At 37.9% G+C, this 15,701-nt stretch overlaps 1 protein-coding gene across 1 annotated transcript in view; it reads left to right on the top strand.

The window, feature by feature from the left end:
* The first annotated feature begins 10,227 nt into the window (after positions 1 to 10,227).
* Positions 10,228 to 15,701, top strand: part of LOC138701523 (rho-related GTP-binding protein RhoE-like) — a 180,017-nt gene continuing 174,543 nt past the window's right edge. The window contains exon 1 of the mRNA XM_069828500.1: positions 10,228 to 10,420. Within this exon, the coding sequence (XP_069684601.1) occupies positions 10,298 to 10,420 (123 nt within the window). The 5' untranslated portion in view covers positions 10,228 to 10,297. The remainder of the gene's footprint in view (positions 10,421 to 15,701) is intronic.

The following is a 15,701-nucleotide window of genomic DNA, read 5'->3' as shown; positions in this document are numbered from 1 at the left end:
TAAAGCGAATCTTCCCTTCAGAAAATCTCTGCGGTAGTTACGGTCGTTACGCAGCGTCGAGACTGGATGGTGGGGGTGGGGCTGCAGGCATTGTGTTCGTACACCCCTTCTCACTCCGATTTAAACCCAAGACTCGGAGATTCCTATAAATAAAATAGATACAGACAATAAATTTCGATGATGCAATTCGAAGGTTAGGACCTATTGCCATTGCTTTCGGGCGCATGCGCTATAGATACCGTTCAATATCAACTTGTCCACACAAGGCGGGAAGATATTGGGGATTAAAATGTCTCAGATTTATATGTTTGACAACCTATTATTTAAAACTTATTCATGTTGTTACTTTACATTCTTCTTCATTGTGAGAATCTTGAACCAGCGTCCAGCAGGCGTGCTTCATCTGTTCCACAATAAATCAGCTAACTTTGCTTACTTTAAAAACGAAACTCTGAACAAACAAATGAACGTGCAACTTTTTTTATGAGAATTTGTGTGTTACAGTCATTCCTTATTAACGATGACGACGATGATAATGGTGATCATCATCATTGTCGCCGCCTGTTGGTCTCCTGGATCGATAGTACTATTCACATTCTTACAAATTATGTCTTAGGGTTGCCAGATGTCCCGATATGGCGTCCTGCATTTTAAGATAAACCTAGTACTTATTTCTAAGCGTAATTGAAATTCGCGCACGATGCGAAACAAATGCACCACGCACCATGTTCAGACTCTGGGGGCATACAGATTTAAGATAATACTCTCCTACCACTTTAAGTGTGCATTTTGATATTTACAATATGTTATTCTAAATATTACTTAACAAAAATTTATTTTTAAATGTATTTTTTATATCTTAAATTGCCATATTAAATGATACAGTAGCCTATTGTAAATTATAACAAATACAATGATATTCATTAAAATGTTCAAAAGTAATTATTTTATAATCCTGTACATACTGTACATAGGCTATATTGTAATAATAAATTCTTATTAAGTCGCTTGTATATCAACTGCAGTAAAATGTCCCGCTTTGATATTTTTAAAACCTGGCAACCCTATTTCATGTGGTATGTACTAGTATTATGAATATTCGGTTTATGAGGTTCGTTGACCAGGTGGCCAGCATAAGCTACACGCTATAAAACAATTTCACAAGACTCAACGTGGATTTCAAGATAATACATCTTTGGTTTCAAGAAGCGTTCTGGGAAGAAACGGAGAGAAGGGGGTGGGAGGATGTGAGAAAGGTAAGGAGGAAGTAAACAATATAAAATAGAACGCGTTACGTAGACATATTTGGGACACACTTGCAAAGGGAAAGGAGATAAAACTCCGCTTTCTTCCAGAGGCCACGGTTTGTTGATTTTTATATTTTCTACGGCTGTGAAGACATTATTTTATAACGCCTATGAATTATTGCAATTTATTAAGTATGATTTGAGACTTTCTCAGTGATCGAGGAACGACGCTTTTCGGAATTTACGTACATCGCGTCATAGACTCACATAGAAACATTCAACGTTTCGAAGCTATACAAATCAGCTTCATTGTCAGGGAAGGTAGGAAAAGAGAGAAACCTATCTGTTGAATCCATTACCAAGAGCTATTCTCTAGGACTTGACGTAAAGAGTAGGCCTATTATACAGTCTTAGAAAAAAGTTTTGTCGCACAGATACTTTAGAAGTCCCAGAAAGGAGGCAGTGCGCATGATCAGAGAGCGAGCGACCTGGTCACAAGAGAAAGATTAGTTGAGGTAATAAAATTAGTTTTGTTTCGTTGTATGCCTGATCACTGATCATGCGCACTGCTTCCTTTCTGGGACAAAGTATCTGTGCGATAAAACATTTTTCTAAGCCTATACGTACGTAGGATTAAAGTTTGGAAGGAGTATATTACAGTGAGGTCCCGAGCTGTAGCGTCGTGGTTTTAGACGTCATTCCTGGACTCGCGTTACGAAATGAATGCTGGATTCGAGTATTCATGAGAGAATGAATTATTTTCTCATGAAATTTCGGCCAGTGTATGGGACCAGTGCCCACTCAGCATAATAATGAATAGGGATCGGATATTTATGTAATATCAAGATGTGAAATATGTACATTTTATGTAAGAAAAATAAGCTGAATATGTACCAAAATATGTAAAATCATAAAAATATTTAATATCAATATCTGACAGGTATAGGATAGGTAAGACTCTCCAGTTGTGATTTCATAGAGCACCCGACTTTTTTACCGCACACTTGACACATTACTATTTTTCCATCTGTAGTGAAAGCTTCGTCCATCGCAATCCATGATTTTATTTTTGTCGTTAGGGTTGAAGATACAGGGGCCATTTTAGTTAGTTAAAAGCAGTAGATAAACTCACTTGCACTTTACAGGTACTGTAAGTACTAAAACTAGAGAACTGAGTGAAATGAATGACGCAACAGTACTGCAAGCACTGTTTCGCTTTACTGGATTAGGAGAAAATAAGAGATGTGGGACACATGCATTTTAGCTGCTCCCTGTAGAAAACAAAGTACTGTACTGTACCTACTAAAACCTCAAACTATAAGCATTTACAAACTGTTGTTTGAAAAATGACATTCCTGTCTCATTCAGAAGGGTAGGATTATTCCAGCCGAGAACCATACTTTCTAATTCCTCGGAAAATCGCATTTCCGTATAAGTCTACTAAATTTAAAGTAAAGAGGTCAAGCAATAACCTAAAAAGTTATTTATTCAAATGTTTCAACATCTTTCCAGTTTGTTCCTTTACTCCAGCTTCTTTTCAAAAGTCGACTACTTTATTGCGGCTCATGTCAGACTTAACACGGGTTTTCCCTGGAAGGATTAAGAAAAGGGTGGGTAAGGTTGCAAATTGCATGGGAACGGCTTAAGACGTGTGTATAACAATTATAATTCGAGACAAATCATGTCATCCTCGTCCCACTTCACCGCATGAAGGCTACGCTACTTTCTGAGTGATTTTTACAATACAAGGTAGTTGTATGAGAAAAGTTGCCTTTTGTTCACTCATATTTACAGTGGCCGGTATGAGGTGAGTGCCTCTATTACTTCCTGCAACTAAGGACGTTATGTTTCGTCCCGAAATACAGGGTGGGACAGAGCAACTTGGTTATTTCAATTTGGCGCCCTGAAGCGACGGTTGCTCCGAGAAGGGTGGGGGTAAGCACATTCGAGGGGGCGGAGCGTAAAGTTGTATAGCTCCGCTTATAGTTTAGTTAGCATCATGGAGTGGACGAGGGTGGAGCGCGCGTTCGCTGTTGAGGCATACTTTTCTAACTGTCGCTCAATCATCGCCACGCAACGTGCATTCCATACCCATTTCAATATTGCGCCCCGTGGTCGTGTTCCTGGCCGACAGTCGATTGTTTCATGGGTAAACAATTTCAGGGAAACTGGTGATGTGAAGAAAAGAAAACCTGGGCTTCCATGAACAGCAAGGTCACCACAAAACATTGACATGGTAAGACTTTCTGTTGTGCGATCCCCTCAGCGCTCTGCTCGCCAACATGCAGCTGCTCTTGGGTTGTCTGCTCGTTCTGTGAGGCGAATCCTTAATGAAGAACTGAAATTTCATCCCTACAAATTGGCGGGAACACTTCCTAGGACGCCTCATCATCTTGAGGGGCGATCTGCATTGGCCTGCACGGTCGCCTGTTTTAGCCCCCTGCAACTATTTTTTATGGGGCTATCTAAAATCACTTGTTTACAACGATCGTCCTAGGACCCTGGCTAGTCTGAAGAACAACATTCGTCAAGCTGTCGCCAACATAACCGTCGATATGCTGGAAAGAGTTGAACGAAACTTCCGAGTTCGATTAACGCAGTGTATTGAGAATAATGGACGCCATCTGCCTGATATCATCTTTAAAACTGTGTAACTGTGCAAACATAAAATTTACATGTTGTACTTGATGTTGTTGAAAGAATTAAATATATATCTGCATTATTTTTGTTTTAATTGAATTTCTAAAATAAGCAAGTTGCTCTGCCCCACCCTGTATATCCTTTCTTGGGTAGGTAAAAAGGCTTTTTAAATCTGTGTATTTCAAATTGTAAACTTCGCCAGCGGATTTTTTTTTTTTTTTTTTTTCTTCCTTTTAGAGAAGTAAAAATGAATAAAACCCCTAAATATGTAGATTTATGTAATATCAAGCCATAATATGTAATGTGGGGTAAATATGTAACAATACGTAGTATCAAATTTTAATACAATATATTAATGGTAATTACAAGATTCGCAAAGATTTGTTATTTATATACGGTTAGGTTAAAAGGAATACAATAATATGTAATTACATAAAAATCCGGTCCCTAATGATGAACGGCTGGGGAATCATTATGCTAACCACACTGGTCGTATGATAGTTCAACTTTCGCTGAGGCATATGGACGTGAGCCCAGTAGTTGGCTAGTCGACCTTGGCCCTCCGTGGTTATTAACTTAGTGGAGAAAGGGGATGCTGGATTATTGGAAGAAAAGTCACCACTGGCTAGCTATATGGGGCTGGGGATTTCGGCTCACAGAACAGTGCGGCAACGTAGTGCGTGATCAAGACCCGAACATAGGAACACAAAGTAGTCCAAGGAACTTTGAATACTCTACGATGTAATTAACTTTGGGTGTCTTTATATTGTATATGACACAATGCTAATGCGTCTTAAAAGCTTCGCAGCACAATTATTGTAACATTAGCCTACTAAATTAGTGCTACAACATTAACTAAAAGACCAGAGAAACAAAGACGGATCCATAAACGATGGTCGGAGGTCGGGGTGTATTGAGAGACTTTAGGCCTAAAAGCAGTGGCGGCTGATTGACTGAGGCAAGTGAGGCCGGGCCTCAGACACTTGGCTTAATTGAAATCAAATTTTGTGTTTTTATGTAATGTATTAGTTATTTGAATGAAGCATATATCGTCCACACTTGTGGAGTAACGGTTAGCGCCTCTGGCCGCGAAACCAGGTGGCCCGGGTTCGATTCCCGGTTGGGGCAAGTTACCTGGTTGAGGTTATTTCCGGGGTTTTCCCTCAACCCAATATGAGCAAATGCTGGGTAACTTTCGGTGCTGGACCCCGGACTCATTTCATCGGCATTATCACCTTCATCTCATTCAGACGCTAAATAACCTAAGCTGTTGATAAAGCGTCGTAAAATAACTTACTAAAAAAAAAAAGAAGCATATATCGCTGTAGAAGCATTTGAAAACTTTGTGATGTAGATAGACCTGTTTTGCAGTAAAATTTGTTCCTGAGGCCAGGACCGCTCGTGCCGGGTCTGGCTTGTGATGTAGATAGACCTGTTTTGCAGCAAAATTTGTTCCTGAGGCCAGGATCGCTCGTGCTGGGTCTGCTTCTGCATTTCGTGTGTCTTCGCGGGCTTTTGAGGTTGCGCTTAAAACGCTGTAGCTGAGGCACAATTCGTCTGGCCTCGTGGCCTGGTCAGGTTTCACTCCTCCCATCCATGGGCCGGCCTCAAGGTAGAGTGGGGTGGAATAGCAATGGTGACTTGTCTTCCTAAATAGGCCATAAATAACAAAAATTCCAGCTCTTTGGCAGGCAGAGACCCACACTATTCTCTCCCCTTTTATCTTAGTTTATGACTTAAGCGAGGGTGTTATACTATTGCACTTCGCAGTACAGTAACTTAGTGAATCTGCGCCAATGTTGTTATGTATTTCGGGAAAATATAAACAGAAACAAATGCGAGAAATAATGCTGGTGTAGTTAATTCATTGTTAGAGTGTCCTTTTTCGAAAAGAAATAATATTGAAAGAAAGGAAATTTTAAATGAAGAGAGAGCCTACCGAGATATCTACGACATCGTTGACAATTTTTCTGACAGATAATCTTAAAACGCGAGTTTCTATTGCATCCTGATATGGGCAACATAAATGGTTAAGTGGTAATGTGGTGCAAAATAAACTTCTCTGTTGGCCTTCCTTGTTGCTGTCAAAGGAAAAAAATAAAAAGAAAAAAAAGAAAGAGAAATTTCAACACATAATATGGATTGCTTCATCACACTGAAACAATCACTGAAACTCGGAGCATAACAGCTTATTTGGTGAGTGAAATTATTATTTTTCATTACTAGTAATAATAAGACTAATAATAATAATAATAATAATAATAATAATAATAATAATAATAATAATAATAGTAGTAGTAATAATAATAATAATAATACAGTAATAATGATATTAATAATATAATAACAGTAATAATTAATATCATAAATAAACATTTTCTATGGGATGCACTTAAATTAGTTGCATCTGGCCTCATCGAGGATTTCGATCACCGGCCGCTACTGCCTGAAAGACAGGTGAAAGGAAATTAAAGAAATGTGTTGTGACTATTAGTGAAGTGCTACCTACAATTTGAAGATAGGCCTATGCTTCATTCTGTAGAACGCTATTATTAAACTAATAAAGGAATGAAAATTAGGCCTATAAAGGTCATAGACGCGTCTTACTAGATATCTAGAAAAAACTGTAGGAAGTTTTAGGTAGTCAGATTTGAAATAGCATCTTCATAGAACTAGCTAGCTTTATTTGATGGCCAGGTTTTAAAAAGAGGGCATTTTTATCTTCACACAATGTGTTGGCCCTATAGTATCCGCATTTAATTAATACTCAGCCAGTGTCAAAAATGATGCTTTCCTTTGAAGAGATAAGATTAGAGTTTGTTTATTGATTAGACCTTCTCAGATTTCGCTCCAATCACAAGGAGTGGTAAGATTATGTCTACCAATGATGCGTTAGTATTTTAATTGAACGCCGATATCAACTCCACATGGAGTATATAATAATATTGTCATATTTCGAGTTGATTAATGACGACAAAAAAGATAAGTAATTTTTTTCAATTTTGATTAAAGTCATCTTATAGCTAAAAAGTTATTCACTGTGGATGAGGTGACGTTAGAAATCATTGTATTGTTGTTTGTATAAAAATAATTGTAACTAGGCATAATCTTTACAACGGAAATGTGACAACATCACTTGACATTACAAGTAGGCTACTGTACCCGGTTCTGATGGCGTGCAAACAAGATACAGTGCATGAGGGTTAAGTTGGCGTGATTTCTACTGTCCTTGTCTGCGGTCCTTGTCTACCGACCGTCAACAGATGTAACGGGGAAAAGGTTTTCTTTTATAGAATTCTTGGAATTCCCTTCCCTCCCTCTCCCTTAGCCCTTCTAGAACATACTTTTGCAAAGCCAATTAGTGGATCTCTCAGTGGCGACTTGTTGTTGTTCGAGTTTATTTATTCAGTAATATTTTGTGAATAGTGAAGTAAGTGTGTGTCTTGTTGTACCAATATAATATAATATAATTCACAATTTAAACAAAATGTTTTCGGAATTGCATGGTTTACCTGTTACCTTAAACATTGTAATGAGTGTTGTGCTCTTGTTTTTAATAATCATGGTAGGAAATATGGGAAAACGCGGGAAAGCCTTGAAGTCGGACAGTATGAACATGGTTATTAATACGTATACACAAATTCTTTACTGAAGAATATGAGGCACTGAAAGGCGGAAAGCAAGCAATAGCTGTGTCGAGTGTTGTCGAAAGAACTGCTGCAGCGACAGGTATATCGTCTCGTAGTGTTAGCAGGATTAAAAAATAAATAAAAAAAAAACAAAAAACCAAAGAGAGGCGCTAGAAAGTGGAAGCGTTCTGCGAACTCCAGGAAAGAAACGCCCAAACAGGACCCCTCAGAAAACTGCAATTGACTCATTTTCTGCCGCCACTATAAGACGAGTAATTTATTCTTTATATCGGACTGATTTGTTGCCTAGTTTGAAGGATATAAATGACGCGTTAATTAAGGAAAACTTATTCACTGGAAGCATATGGAGTTTGAGAGAGAAACCACGAGGAGATGGACAGTACTGTATTTAAGAACTGGTTCATTAATCAATTATTACCAAACATTCCTCTCAATAGTATCATTGTTATGGACAATGCCTCCTATCATTCAACAGAACTCAATAAGGCACTGATTTCTTCAACGTCGAAATCTGAACTGCAGTCCTGGCTTCGTAGCAATAACGTTGAATTTGATTTACGATCCACGAAGTTGTATGAACTTGTAAAAACTAAAAAAGAGAATTTCAAAACATACGAAATCGACCAAATTGCGACAATCCATTCCCATACTGTAGTGAGACAGCCACCATACCTTTGTGACTTAAACGCGGACGAATTAATATGGGGGCAGGTTAAAAATGACGTTGCGAAGTATAATATTTCGCTCAAAAGTAAAGATGTGAAATTGTTGATTGAGAGCCCTCTTGCAAAAGTGACGGAAGATAATTGGAGAAAGAACTGTGAACACATAGAAAAAGTTGAACAATTTTATTGGGAAAAGGACGGACTAGTAGATGAAATTAGTGATCGGTTCGTAATAAATTTGGACGACACAGACACGGACGAGGAACTTTCTGGCGGAGAGGAGTAAGAATTTGAAGAGGAAGAGAGTGCCGCCACTGCTAACTCGTGGTTGTTGGAAGGAGTGTTGACCATATCGCCGTCACCATAAATGAGGGTAGAGAGAGAGAGTGAGTATTCTTTCTCTTTATAAAAGGGACTAGACAAGTAAATCCTCATGGACTGTAGGTCTGTATCCAACACAGAGCCTGCAGCTAGGGTATTAATTCCACTAGGCGTTTTACTATACTTCGGTATGTATGTATGTATGTATGTATGTATGTATGTATGTATGTATGTATGTATGTATGTATGTATGTATGTATGTATGTATGTATGTATGCCTATGTATGCGCGTTACACGTAGCCTATAAGCACAGGTATATTGAACTACGCGTATTTTACGTTGAGTGGTACTGAAATCATAAATTTATATGGCACTGAAGGGAGGCATAATACTGTAATTATGTACAACTTACAGCTTCACTACTGCTCTCCTTCCCTTCTTCCTTGTTAACATAAACATCGTTATTGTCGCAAATCTTTGAAATCGAAACTTTCTAAATGACAACGTTAGGAGCAGCGGTGACGACACTAAACAGACAGTTGGAGGTTTTCATTGCAGTAAATATAATTTTTATGTGCAACTTACTAACAAACATTCTCATGGGGGCAGATGAAATATTTTTTTCTTCCACCACATTAATAATGTCAAAACAAGTGCTTAAACAAATTTGGCCACTCGAGCGCAATTACGAGGGCACCCAGAAAGTAAGTTTCCCTGGGGCCGTTTACAGAAAGAAAATACAATTTCATGGAAAGATTTTTTTTGGAACAGATACAGCAATTGCTGAGCTATTTTTCAACGTATTTCCCATCGGAATCGAGATATTTGTCATACCGTGGAATCAACAGACAGGTGCAGATGGCTGTCTCATTGGTTCCGATCCCAGGCGGCAGACTTCTACGACACAGGGATACTTACACAAATTGGGAACAATGTTCTCTTTTATTATTGAGAGTACTAAAAATGTCAAAATCTTTTTTACGAAATGTTATACTGTCTTTTACGCCTACCATACAATTTCCTCAACCCTCCAGACAATAATTTCACATACTTAAGAGAGGACATTATCAGGATAATTATTAGAATGTCTGACTTACACTCTTCATACAAATTTATAGAATAAAAAAATAGAATAATTTAGAAGTTTTCAAAGAACGCCGATTGTTTACATTAATAATGCAACCATGGCATGGCAGTTAACTGTTAACCTATTTTCGTTTAATGTGCTGTAATTTTTTAATATAAGATTACCAGTGCAATGGTTTGTTCCGGAAAATAAAAATTATGCCAAACTTGACACCCAATGCGAGTCCATTTGATTTTTTTTCCAACTAAATCACTGTATCAGTGACTAATGAATCATTATCATGTCCTTCACGTGTTAGCAAAACAGTACCGGTATTTGGTGTTGGACCCTCTAGGATCTAGGGGATTCGTTACGGTCTCATGCCCGCGTTTTCGTGGTCTTCTCAAATTTCTCTTTCCTCTTGGTACATAGGCAAGAATTTGTCTAGGCCTAGGCCATCTAGTGCGAATAGTGAGTAATGAATGAATAATATAATAAAATTATGTGTGTGGTAGAGCTGAGAGAAGATATTTTCTCTCCTCCCTGGTGGAACATGATGGTAATGCAGTTTGAAGTCGTTAATGAAATCAACTCAAGATGGCATTGCAATATTTGGTACAGAGATCGCGCGGCAGGGTGCAGCACATGGAGACCGCTCTTCTGCCGTAGCCCGGTCAGTATCGGAAGGTATCAGTACCTTGCAGAAGATGGACGCTCCTGCTGCCGCTGAGGAGCTGGAGGACGTGGAGTGCAAAGTGGTGCTTGTGGGGGACACCCGGTGCGGCAAGACGGCTCTTGTCCAGCGCTTCGTGGGCGACAACTTCGTCGAGGTAAGGGACACGCCCATCACAGTGAGGTTAGGTTGCTACATCTGTAATATTATTGTTAGTGTCTCAGTACATGTCATTGTTGTTGTCCATTGTTGTAATGTGCATCCTATAATGTGGTTAATGAAACTTTATAGTACTTTGGAACCCCAGACAGTTAAATAACAGAAAATTTCGGATAAATTTCAGTCAACCATGACGACTGTCAGAGGCTAAATAATTGCTATCCCCACCATTGTTAAGTGCCATGGAATGAAATATATTTGTGTCTGCAGTTGTCTGTGTTATACGTTGTGCGAAAAGCACCATTGAGAGTTGTATATATCGACTGACAGAAGTACAAACATAGGTCCAAACAAGCTTTACCGGGTGTGAGGTTAGTCAGCCATGGAATGTTATTGACAGAATGCATGCAAGTTCTTTCTGCAACGTATCATCGAAAAGATGAATGGCAGCTCCATAAAATACATTAAATTGAAGTGTCCTCAGATATAACTGCCGGAACTAACACTTGCCTAATCAGTACAGTTTAAGCAGATTTAAAACAAAATGCTGTTTGAGAACATCAATTGAGTTTTAACTGAAGAGTGTGATTGCTGTGAATTATGGTAGTAATAGTGACCAACACCACCACCACCACCACCACCACCACCACCACCACAAAAACAATTGTTAAAAAATTTGTTTCCAAAGAGTCACCACCTAATGAAGCCTCTTCCAGGTTCATTATTATCCCATGTTTTTTCTTGTTCAGGAAACAAATCTGAGATATTCAGCCAAGATGATGATGATGATGATGATGATGATGATGATGATGATGATGATGATGATGATAAACTTTTTAATGTAAAATTTACGAAATAATACAAAATTTATTGTAATGGAACCAAGTGAACAAATTACATAGCTAAGAATTCGGACAGATGACACATTTCCACAAAAAATTAACTAGTCGATCTATACCGTAGACCCACAGAGAATTAGGTGAGGAAATCAACAAGTGTGTGGAAGTGAAGGAAATTACAATAAATCTTGTAGTGCATTTGGTAGCAGGGATCGTGTCTTGTCCAGCACTTAGCTCATTTCATTTTACCTAGATAAGTTACTATAAGCTATTGAAAAAGCAATAAATATTCAGAACATATATCACTTAGCTAGGAGGAAGATTCTTATCTCCAAACTAATCAGTCGTACAGTGTATTTACACTTTTACACTTCATGTAGGTATTCGTCATCCATATAACAACTGTGTATTTTACACTTCATGTAATAGATATTAATCATCCATGTAACAACTGCACGTATTTTACACGTCATGTAAGTACTCATCATCCATATAATAACTGTATATTTTACACGTCATGTAGGTATTTATCATCCATATAACAGCTATGTATTTAACCAGTGTTTCAGAACTGGCAAATTAAAGAACATAAAAAATAACACATAAATAATTTATTATAGGCTAATACATCACTGCTATATTGTATAGTATGTGGTAAACAAGAATCACCAGCAAATACGTAGGCTCATAAGAGCAAGAAAAAATACATTACAGGTATTTCTGGTCCATTCACTGCTGACATAGAATTTGGAATTCGGATTTGGAAACAGGAAGAAATTTTATCTACAATGGTAAAAATGGTAATGGTAAAATAACTTAGAGAAAAATGTCAGAATTTCTCTTACTGGTAACAACAAATGTCTTACAGTACCTAAAGAAATATTGCAGACATACTATATTGCAAGAAACGTAATTTTGGATGAAGATAATAATTATATATTATAATATATTATGTGGTTTAGTGTAGACTGTCAAAATAATTAAGGAAATCTACCTAATATAATGAGATTCTAAGGAGCAAATAAGACAAGAAGGAAATGAAAACTACAACACTAAACTGATATAAGAGAAATACAGATATCGAATTTTTTCGTTGTGAGTTTCGATAAGATAGATTCAGACGAGGAAAGAAAAACTCAATTCTCCCTTTGTGATATACCATCAGAATCAGCAACTGAAGAGCTGGAAGTTTATTATAATTAGGGCTATTATTATTATTATTATTATTATTATTATTGTTATTATTAGGCTTATTGTTGTTGTTACAACGAGGAGGAAACAGTGAAGATGAAAGAAAGGGGAAGAGAAGAAAGATGACGAAAATATTGAGAATTATGGGTGATGAAGAGGATGATATGAAGTATGATGGATAATGATGAGGATGAGTGAGAATGATGTATGATGTTGGGGATAGCGACGGTAGTGATGGACAATGAGAAGGAGGAAGATGAGAATGATGGATGAAGAGGAGGATAATTGAGAATGATACATTAGGTGGGATAGTGATGGTAATGATGGATGAAGAGGAGGATAATTGAGAATGATACATTAGGTGGGATAGTGATGGTAATGAAGGATGTTTGAGAATGATGTATTGGGTGGAATAGTGATGTAATGATGGATGTTTGAGAATGATCTCTTAGGTGGGATAGTGACGGTAATGATGGATGATGAGAATGATGTATTAGGTGGGATAATGATGATAATGATGGATGATGAGAATGATGTATTAGGTGGGATAGTGATGGTAATGATGGATGTTTGAGAATGATATATTAGGTGGGATAGTGATGGTAATGATGGATGTTTGAGAATGATGTATTAGGTGGGATAGTGATTGTAATGATGGATGTTTGAGAATGATATATTAGGTGGGATAGTGATGGTAATGATGGATGTTTGAGAATGATATATTAGGTGGGATAGTGATGGTAATGAAGGATGTTTGAGAATGATGTATTGGGTGGAATAGTGATGTAATGATGGATGTTTGAGAATGATCTCTTAGGTGGGATAGTGACGGTAATGATGGATGATGAGAATGATGTATTAGGTGGGATAATGATGAGAATGATGTATTAGGTGGGATGGTGATGGTAATGATGGATGTTTGAGAATGATGTATTAGGTGGGATAGTGATTGTAATGATGGATGTTTGAGAATGATATATTAGGTGGTATAGTGATGGTAATGATGGATTTTTTTTATTGGGTTATTTTACGATGGTGTATCAACATCTAGGTTATTTAGCGTCTGAATGAAATGAAGGTGATAATGCCGGTGAAATGAGTCCGGGGTCCAGCACCGAATGTTACCCAGCATTTGCTCGTATTGGGTTGAGGGAAAACCCCGGAAAAAACCTCAACTAGGCAACTTGCCCCGACCGGGATTCGAACCCGGGCCACCTGGTTTCGCGGCCAGACGTGCTGACTGTTACTCCACAGGTGTGGACGTAATGATGGATGCTTGAGAGTGATCTATTAGGTGGGATAGTGGTGCTAATGATGGATGTTTGAGAAAGATGTATTAGGTGGGATAGTGATGGCAGTGATGAATGTTTGAGAACGATGTATTAAGTGGGATAGTGATAGTAATGATGGATGTTTGAGAATGATGTATTAGGTGGGATATTGATGGTAATGATGAATGATGAGAATTATGTATTAGGTGGGATAGTGATGGTAATGATGGATGTTTGAGAATGATATATTAGGTGGGATATTGATGGTAATAATGGATGAGGAGGATGATTGAGAATGATGTATTAGATGAGATAATGACGGTAATGATGGATGATGAGAATGATTGGAAATGATGTATTTTGATAGTGATAGTGATGGTAATGATGGATGATGAAAACTATGGATGAGGAGGATGATTGGAAATGATGTATTTTGATAGTGATAGTGATGGTAATGATGGATGATGAAAACGATGGATGAGGAGGATGATTGGAAATGATGTATTTTGATAGTGATAGTGATGGTAATGATGGATGATGAAAGCTATGGATGAGGAGGATGATTGGAAATGGTGTATTTTGATAGTGATGGTAATGATGGATGATGAAAACTATGGATGAGGAGGATGATTGGAAATGATGTATTTTGATAGTGATAGTGATGGTAATGATGGATGATGAGAATGATGGATGAGAAGGATGATTGGAAATGATGTATTTTGATAGTGATAGTGATGGTAATGATGGATAATGAAAACGATGGATGAGGAGGATGATTGGAAATGATGTATTTTGATAGTGATAGTGATGGTAATGATGGATGATGAGAACGATGGATGAGGAGGATGATTGGAAATGATGTATTTTGATAGTGATAGTGATGGTAATGGTGGAATGTTAAATGTTATGTTTTATTTAACGACGCTCGCAACTGCAGAGGTTATATCAGCGTCGCCGGATGTGCCGGAATTTTGTCCCGCAGGAGTTCTTTTACATGCCAGTAAATCTACTGACATGAGCCTGTCGCATTTAAGCACACTTAAATGCCATCGACCTGGCCCGGGATCGAACCCGCGACCTTGGGCATAGAAGGCCAGCGCTATACCAACTTGCCAACCAGGTCGACGGTGGGATATTGATGGTAATGATGGATGAGGAGGATGATTGGAAATTGTGTATTTTGATAGTGATGGTAATGATGGATGATGAAAACTATGGATGAGGAGGATGATTGGAAATGATGTATTTTGATAGTGATAGTGATGGTAATGATGGATGATGAAAACGATGGATGAGGAGGATGATTGGAAATGATGTATTTTGATAGTGATAGTGATGGTAATGATGGATGATGAAAACGATGGATGAGGATGATTGGAAATGATGTATTTTGATAGTGATAGTGATGGTAATGATGGATGATGAAAACTATGGATGAGGAGGATGATTGGAAATGATGTATTTTGAGATAGTGATAGTGATGGTAATGATGGATGATGAGAATGATGGATGAGAAGGATGATTGGAAGTGATGTATTTTGATAGTGATAGTGATGGTAATGATGGGTGATGAAAACGATGGATGAGGAGGATGATTGAGAATGATGTATTAGGTGAAATAGTGACAGTAATTATGGATGATGAGAACGATGGATGAGGAGGATGATTGAGAATGATGCCTATTAGGTGAGATAATGGCGGTAATGATGGATGATGAGAAAGATGGATGAGGAGGATGATTGGAAATGATGTATTTTGATAGTGATAGTGATGGTAATGATGGGTGATGAAAACGATGGATGAGGAGGATGATTGAGAATGATGTATTAGGTGAAATAGTGACAGTAATGATGGATGATGAGAATGATGGATGAGGAGGAGGATTGAGAATGATGCATTAGGTGAGATAATGGCGGTAATGATGGATGATGAGAACTATGGATGAGGAGGATGATTGGAAATGATGTATTTTGATAGT

This window comes from Periplaneta americana, chromosome 6 (assembly GCF_040183065.1).
Source record: "Periplaneta americana isolate PAMFEO1 chromosome 6, P.americana_PAMFEO1_priV1, whole genome shotgun sequence".
NCBI classification, from domain to species: Eukaryota; Metazoa; Arthropoda; class Insecta; order Blattodea; family Blattidae; genus Periplaneta; species Periplaneta americana.
This window is presented reverse-complemented; position numbering and strand designations above follow the sequence as displayed.